The sequence below is a fragment of the Belonocnema kinseyi genome, chromosome 1, assembly GCF_010883055.1.
Source record: "Belonocnema kinseyi isolate 2016_QV_RU_SX_M_011 chromosome 1, B_treatae_v1, whole genome shotgun sequence".
NCBI classification, from domain to species: Eukaryota; Metazoa; Arthropoda; class Insecta; order Hymenoptera; family Cynipidae; genus Belonocnema; species Belonocnema kinseyi.
In genome coordinates this window covers 115,569,588-115,578,593 of record NC_046657.1, presented here as the reverse complement: position 1 = coordinate 115,578,593, position 9,006 = coordinate 115,569,588, and the positions used below count along the sequence as shown (strand labels likewise).

General features: G+C 25.8%; 1 protein-coding gene across 6 annotated transcripts in view; it reads right to left on the bottom strand.

The window, feature by feature from the left end:
* Positions 1–1,474: 1,474 nt before the first annotated feature.
* Positions 1,475–9,006, bottom strand: part of LOC117175012 (diuretic hormone receptor-like) — a 296,694-nt gene continuing 289,162 nt past the window's right edge. For 5 of the 6 annotated variants that reach the window (XM_033364520.1, XM_033364512.1, XM_033364535.1 and 2 more), the window contains one exon: positions 1,475–1,962. In XM_033364520.1, the coding sequence (XP_033220411.1) occupies positions 1,815–1,962 (148 nt within the window). In that variant the 3' untranslated portion in view covers positions 1,475–1,814. The remainder of the gene's footprint in view (positions 1,963–9,006) is intronic. The other variant, XM_033364527.1, reaches the window with a different exon arrangement.

Sequence of the window (9,006 nt, the reverse complement as noted above, 5' to 3'; positions counted from 1 at the left end):
ACTAAATACTATTTTAGTTGCTTTAATAGTGTTTGATTTTTTTTCAACATTTTTGTTAAAAAACACAAGTTATACATATGGTAAGGATATCATTTTATCGATTTTAGGGAGGAGGGACGAGTTTGAATATTGATACGAAACTAATGAAAATGTTCTAAAATTTAAAATATTGATCTATGCCAAATTAAATATTATTTTAGTCACTTTAATAGATTGTTGATATTTTTTGTTCAAAACACAATATATACATCTGCTGAGGGTATGATTTTATACATTTCAGAAAGAAGGTAAGTATGAACATTGAAACCCAACTAAAAAAAAGTTTAAAAAAATAAAATACTTATTTTTTTCAAACTAAATGTTATTTTAGTAACTTTACAAATTTTTGATATTTTTTGTTTAAAAACACAAGGTGTGCATCTGGTGAGGGTATCATTTTATAGATTTCATAAAGGGGGCAATTTTGAATATTGATTACCAACTAATAAAAATTTTTTTTAATTAACTTATTTTCGTCAAACTAAATGTTATTTTAGTTACTTTAATAGATTTTTCATATTTTTTGTTAAAAAACACAAGGTAGACATCTGGTAAAGGTATCATTTTGTATATTTCAGATAGGGAGCTAGACTGGAAATTCATACTCGACCAAAAAAAAAAAACATTTTTAAATTTAAAATATCAGTGTACTTCAAACTAAATGCTATTTTAGTCGCTTTATTAGTTTTTTATATTTATTTGAAAATTTTAGTTTTGAAAACACAAGGTATGCATATGGTAAGGATATCATTTTATGGATTTCAGGAAGGAGGACATGAATAAATATTAATACCCAACTGAAAAAAAAGTTTAATAAAATACTGATTTTCTTTAAACTAAATGCTATTTTAATCACTTTAATAGATTTTTGTTAATAAACACTAGGTATACATCTGGTGCGGGTATCATTTTATAGAATTCAGGAAGGGAGCGAGATTGGATATTGATATTCAACAAAAAAGTTTTTAAATATAGAATATTGGTGTTCGTCAAACTAAATTCTATTTTAGTGGCTTTAATACGTTTTGATTTTTCTTAAAAGTTTTTGTGAAAACTCACAAGATATACATACATCCGTTAAGTACACAAAATAAAAAATTTCAGGAAGTTTAACAATTTTCAACTATGAACTTCTATTCATATTTTAGATAGTTTTCGAGAAAAATGACTTTTTGAATCTGTAAAAATTATATTTCGTCAATTTCAGAGATTAATACTCATTTTTCTTTACTTAGAAGTTCAAGAACCTTAATAATCTCATGGAACATGTTATTTACATAGTCAGTGAACTAAAAACAAATGTTTTTAAAAATCAAATGTTAAAGTTCGTTGAAATAAATTCTATATTAATCGATTTTCATCATTTTCTTTTATATTTTTGGAAAAATATATTCAATTAGACAATATAAACATCTGTAATGGGTGAAATTGATTAGATTTCAGGTACCTACATTATTTTGAAATGCTATTTATATTTCGGGTCATTTTCGAAAAAATGAGATTTTTAATTCTTAACAATGAAAAAAAAATTCCTTAAAACACACAGTACCATTTTTTTATTTCTTGGCTAGAAAAAAAAGGGGATTATTACCTAAACACATGCAAAAGAGAAATTGAATGTACAAGTACTTTTGGGTTGAACTTAATCGAGGCTAGGCGTGTTGAGTTTTAAGGTGTGAGAACATTTTGAAATGGATCTTTGAGAAAATGACAGTTAAAATATGAGTATGTACAGTTTACAAAACAAAGAAAATATATGGAAAGTAACAGAAATTTCATTCTTCGGCGATGATTTTGCTGGATTTGTCGAGAAAAGCTGTTGTAGAATTCGGCCCGACCATTGTCGTCGTTGTCGTTTCGCTCGCTATCGATTCCCTTTTTCGATCTCGATCCGTTGGCTGGCAATACAGCCTGAAACAGTGCCTTTTTAAATTTATAAACGTGAAGAAAATGATGTCATCCAAGAGATTCCACAAAGCTAATCAGAACTCTCTTTTTCGCAGCTTTATTTTATTCAGGAATAAAATGCGTGGAATTAGGTAATAATGATTGGGGTTTCAGGAATTAGTTTATTGAATCATAAAGTTTAATCATTATCCAATGTAATTTTTAAATAGGAACAAGGTTTTAAAATGTATTCATAAATTCTAAAAAATTGTTACATCTAGATGATTTCACTGGACCAGGAGCTGACTGAAATCTTAATATAAAAACTATAAATTCTAGTTTTAAACAGGGTGTCCAGCGATCTTGAAAATCTTGAATACCTGGAATTCTCCTTGATTTTTTTAAACCTTAAAAACCTGGAAATATCCTTTCATTTTTTACGACTTCAAATTTGAATTTTTCTTTTGCTTTTAGAACAATTATTTTATTCCAATTTAATATGTAATTCAAATCTTCTAGTCGGGTATGAAAGAAAAATGTCGTTTAGAAGAAATCTTGCTACTAAAAAGTTTTTAAATTATCAAGATATAATAAAATTGATCTATTGTTCATTACAGAATAAATGAAGTGATTTCAGGGCACATGAAGAATACTGTAAAATTTTTTTATTTCTTCTCCTCTAATGTAGAATTATAAAGTATACATTTTTGTTCATATTTAACTTATAAATTATAAAAATTATTATTTGAAAATTTCGGTGTTAATCTTAAAAAGGATAAGGTACACCATATGTCAAAGATTTCAAAACATTTAAAAGATTTCCAATGATTTCAAAATTTTTTAGAAGTTTTTCAAATATTTCACAAAGATTTGTGACATTTTAAAGATTTTAAATTAATGCAAAAGATTTTAGAAAGAATGAAAAAATATTGCAAGTAATTCAAAAGGATTTCAAGAATTTAAAGGATTTCAAAAAGGGTACATTACACCAGATTTTAAAGATTTTAAACAATTTCGAAAGGTTGCAACACATTTTTAAAAAGTTTCAAAGGATTTTAATTATTTGAAACAAACACCAGAGATTTCACAAAGACTAAAGAAAAATTTGACAATTATTTTATAAAGATTTCAAAATATTGCGAAACATTTTTCAAAGATTTCATGCAAATTTCATAAAGATTTCAAAAGAAGACAAGAATTTCAAAGATTGTTTAGAAGATTTCAAAAGATTTCACAATTATTTCAACGATTTCATCAAAGTTTCGTAGATATGTCAAAATAATACACGAAATTCAAAGTTTTCAAAAAGGGTACACTGCACGAGATTTGAAAACAGTTTAAACATTTAAAATAATTTAAAAAATTTTAGAATATTTAAAAAAATTTCAAATATTTCAATAATTTAAAATGAATGCAAAAGATTTCACAAATATTTCAAAGAATCCATATAAATACACAAGATATATAGGAAATATTTCACAAGTATTTCAAAGAATTTATTAGGATTTCAACAGGTTTCAAGAATTTACATTTTTTAATTCCAGAACATTTCAAAGTTTGTAAACAATTTCAAAAGTTTTCAATACATTTGAGAAGAAAAAAAAATGTCAATGATTTCAAACAGACAAAAAAGTTTTCACACAAATTAAAGGAAGATTTGACAAGGATTTCATAAAGCTTTCAAAAGATTTTTAAAAAGTTCACTAAGATCTTCATTCACTAAGAATATTTCTAGGATTTTAAAGATTTTATAAAAAATTTAGAAGATTTTAAATGCTTCAAAAGATTTCAAGGAATTTACAATGTTATTTTATTGTTTGATGTAAAAAAGGTGACCTGGAAAACTTAATTTCTTGACCTGAAAAACCTGGAAAAGATTAAAAACTTTGTTCCGAAGTATCGCTGGACGCCTTGTTAAATTAAATTAAGAGATTAAATTTATACTTTATTTTGCAATTGACATTTTTATTATAAATAACGATAAAATGAGTATCAGTAAAGGGGTTGGCCACTTATAATTTTTATCATCGATGTACAAAGATTTGAGTGTCAAAATTCAATCAATCCAAAATAATTTAATGTGAATTCATTAAAATCCGCGGCCTATTCAAATGTATGTTCAACTGCATTAAATGAACTACACTATAAAAATATTGGAGTTTTAGGGGAATTAAACTTAATTTCAAATTAATTGAATTCAAATACAAAATATTAAATTCAATTACAGTTAAAATGCATTTAAGTCAATTCGATAAAGTCTACAGTCCAAGCAAATTTCATTTAATTTCAGATGAATAGTTGCGAAATGAATTCAAGTTAGATTCTAGGCCAATCCAAATCGATTTAAAAGAATTTAACAAAACGAAAGTCAGTTGCAAGTGCATTCAAATTAATTAAACTCAATTTATATATATGAAATTAGACGAAGACATTTTTTTAAAGGAAATTTCGAAGCTACAATTTTAAAAGTTAAATTGCATAAAAAATATGCACAAGAAGGCTTAAAGAGAAATATGCTTCCAAAAATCAGTTTAAAAAAAGCATACACTCAAAAAAAAATAAAATAATTTGTAAAACATAATTGCAAAAACGGACTTAAAATGGAAGAAGTAGTATATTTCTAAGATGACAGTGTAATCGGTGCATTATAGACGGTTATATAACAAAGGAAAAATGAGGGAGAAAAAGGAAAGAGACAACCAAATTACTTCGCTCTCTTTTCCTTAGGGACCGTACTTTATTTACAGTTCATCTATTTTCGCATCACATAAAACTTTTTTTTTAAATTCATATTTTGTTGTTGATAAGTCAACTGAAATATTTTTTGCATGAAAACTATTTAAAAAAATTTTTATTTACAAGTTAATCTTTTTCAGTATAAATCTTGCATCTATCTTGAAAAAAATGTAACTGTTTTTTTTTTTAATTAAACTATTTCATATAAAATGTGCTTTTAGTTACGAATTTCTATTTTTGTATTGAAATTATTTTTTTTTCATTTAAAAATTTACCTGTTTTAGTAGAATTTTCATTTTTATTGGAGAAAATGCAACTATTTGGTTAAAAATTCAATAATTTCGTTGAAAAGTCATACTTTTTGGTTGAAAATTCTGCTGTTTTGTTGAAAACTTAACTATTTCGTAGAAAATTTCCTTTTTATTTAAATTTAATATTTTGGTCCTAAAAAGAGAACTGAAATATTTTCTGGACAAAAATTCAAAAATTAAAAAAACTTTTTTTATATTAAAAATTCATCTGTTTGAAAAGAAATGTTAACTCTCTTGGATAAAAATGCAATTGTTTGGTTGAAAATGAAACTATTTTGTTAAAAAGTCATTCTCTTTGGTTGAAAGAATGACCATACTTTGATTAAAAAGACCATTCTTTAAAAACTTTTTTCTTGTTTAAATATTTAGATAAAATGTTTAGAAATTTTTGTTGAATTTTTAAATAGTCTTTTTTAATTGCTAATTAAACTGATTGGGTAAAGGTTAAACTACATTGTTAAACATTTGTTTTTTTATTGTTTAGTTGAAAATTCTTCTATTTTAGAAAAAAATGGTCTTGGTTTGAAATTGCATGTTTGTTGGGCACAAATGCATCAGTTTTGTAGAAAATTAATTTTTGTTCTGAAAAGTCATATTTTGATTTGAAAATTCAATTTTTATAAAGAAATTTCGTCTTTTTGCTTGGAGGTTTAAAAATTTAGATAAACTAATTTGTAAAAAATTAAAGTACATTGTTAAAAATTTATTTTTTTGATTGAAGGCTTATGTATTTCGTTGAAAATTGAATAGTTTAGTCGAAAAACCTTTTTTTGGTTTAAAATTAATTTTTTAAATGAAAATGTGACTTGTCCATTTTTTTTAAGATTGAACATTTTAGTTGAAAATTCCCCGTTTTTAGTAAAGAAATAATTGTCTTGGTTTGAAAATGAATGTTTATTGGGTAAAAATGCATCAGTTTCGTGGACAATTAATTTTTTGCTGAAAATTCATATTTTGGTTTGAAAATTCAATTTTTTAGAGGAATTTCGTCTCCTTTCTTGAAGGTTCAACAATTTACATAAATTTCTATTTCTTTTTTTATTGAAAAATATTCATTTTTTTTAATGATATTTCTTTTTGGCTGAAGTTTTTTGTTTAAATTTAACCTTTTTTAATTGAAATATTAAAAAAATTAAAAATTAAACTATTAGGTTAAAAATGTAATTATTATACTGAAAATTCAAGTATTTTATTAAAAAGTTATCTCTTATAGTAGAAAATACATTTTTTTTGTTTAAAATAAAATAATATATTTGGAAATTTTAAATTTGCATACGAAATAATGTTTTATTCCGTTTATAAAAGATTCTATGTTAAAAATATTACAAGATTAAAATGCTGGTATTTGAATATTAATGATCAAGGAAAATGAAAAATTAGAATGGGAAAAATCAGGGAATTTTAAAAAGGAAGTTCATGGACACACTGTCAAATTCTACTAGCAATAACTAGCAAAACATTTCTGGAATCTAAAAATGACGTACAGTAAGAGGGGGAGGAGTGCAAATATTTTTTACGATTTATTACAGGGTGGTGGGGGGGTCTTAGAGAGGACCTATAATCCGATACGTAATTTCAGTACGGCCCCTTATTTACTTTTTTTATATATACATGTTATGATTTTTAATATTTTTCAAATCTGTTATGCATCATATTATATTATACATGCATTATATTTTGAAAGGTGTTAAGTATATTTGTTTAACTGATTTTGGAAAGTATAGTTCGTTTTAAGCTTTCTTGTATAAGTTTGTAATACAATTTGACTTTTTTAATGTTCTGTTTCTAAATTTCCTTTCAAACAACTTTTTAATAAACAGTTAGCTAGACTTTGTTACCGTTTACGAAATTGCGGTTTTTTGGTCAACGCTAAAAAATAGTTAAAGATTCATTCTAATGGATTTAACGGAATTCTGAAACCAATGTACATCCTAGATTAGCAATGGTTAACCCAGCGGTCAGGGATTCGTTTTTGAGCAACTGAAGTCCTCTCGATAGCAGGTATAAATCTGGAAAAATTTATGTTATTACGTTTATTTCTCATTTTTGAAAATTTGTATATTAATTGAGACTGAAAATGAATCCATTTCAAATCAGGTATCAGGATGTCTATTGTCTAACCTACCTGGAAAATCTGGATTTGTCAGGGTGTTTTTTTAAAGCCAAGGAATTTTTCGAGAACGTGCTTAATTTTTTTTTTAATTTCAATATAAAATTGCATAACAATAAATCGTCAGTTTTAAAGGTAGTTTTATATTACTGTATTGAACTATTTAGTTAAAAGTTCTTTCTTTTTTGTTTTAAAATTCATTTTTTTAAAATGAAAATTGGAATATTTCATAATTTTAGTTGAAAGTTCATCACTTCGTTTGAAAATGTAACTATATTTTCGAAATTTTTTTTCAGCAAAATATGTTTGGTATTGTTCGAAAACTAATCTTCTTGTCTGAAAATTCATCTTTTTCATTGAAAATTGAACTATTACAATTACAGATTAATTATTTTACTTGAAAATTTATTTTTTTTGTTTTAAATTCAATTATTTCAGTTGACTATTCATGATTTTGGTTAGAAATTTATCAGTCAGGCCCAAAATTAGTTTTTAAATAAAAATTCAACTATTCGATTTTTTGTTTAAAATTGATATTCTTTGTTCAAAATTCCACTTCTTGGTTGAGTATTTGTATTTTTTGTTGAAAATTAAATTATTTTCGTTTAGAATTTATGTATTTTTTTGAAGACATCTTTTTAGAAGAGGATTAATCTTCTTAGTCAAAAATTCAACTAGTTGAATAGGAATTCGTCTACATTATTGCAAATGCAATATATTTCCTTGAAAATTTAGTAATTTAAGGGCATGTGATACTTAAAAAATTGTCTATTTTACCAGTTTTAGGTTCCCCTGGCTTTTTTTCTAGAATAATACATATTTTGTCTTAAAAATTTGGGAGATGATAGCGAACATGCTAACGGACGTCCCTTCACATTTTTCTGTGGGTTAATTCAAAACAGTTTTAATTTAACAAAATGTGATTAATTTGCATAGCGCTTAGGAAATAGTATCGATTTTTTCAGTGTTAGATTCCCCCGGCTTTTTCCCTTAGGATAAGAAATATTTTGCCTTCAAAATCTGGAAAATGATAGCGAACATGCGAACGGACGTCTCCACACACTTTTTTTGTGTTTTTTTTTAGCAAAAAATTTATGATATTGTGAACAACGTGCGTGTCTATTTCGAGGTTATGTGTGTTACAATTCACCCGAGCGTTGCTTCCAAACTACACAATATTTTTGGCCGAAAACTTTGGACTTACAAATAAACATAGTAACTAATCTCCCGGAACTAGCCTTGTTTGCAAGCAATCAAAAAAGTTTATTTCATAAATAATTTCCAGATTATCAGAAAGGCAGAGATGAAAAACAACGTAACCTCAAAATAATGCATATGCATAAAATTTTTATGTAGCACAATAAATTTTTTTGTTATTATCCCTTAAAAAAGGGTCCGGGGACGTCCGTTATATTTTATAGCATCTCCGAATTCTGTTTTTAAAAATTTTCATTTTTGTGGAAAAAAGCCGGGGAAACTGTAAGTATTACATGCCCTTAAGGGCATATTGTTCGGTGATCACGTGACCAAACTAGTCCCCGGTTGTGAGCATTTTTTTGGTGTTCACTGTGTCCACACGGAATGAGATATCGTGTTTAAAATCTGACAGATTAAATAAAAGGCACTAAAGAACGTTTGTACACATCAATATGTTTATAATTTTAAAGACAGTTTATTTATAAATTGATGAAATAGGATATTGCCATTCGAGTTATAGCACTTTGAAGATCATTTTTGGTTTGATGCATTTCAGATTTTTTGATTCGCGTATACACAAATTTTGGACTAAATCGTCTATACCTCAAAAAAATTAATATAAGAAATAAAATTTGCACATTCGTTGCAAATAAAAAATTTAGCATCTGCGCACACGTAATCTATCATTATTTCTGGAGCATTTTTAGCGATTTCTAGCGGAGAAAA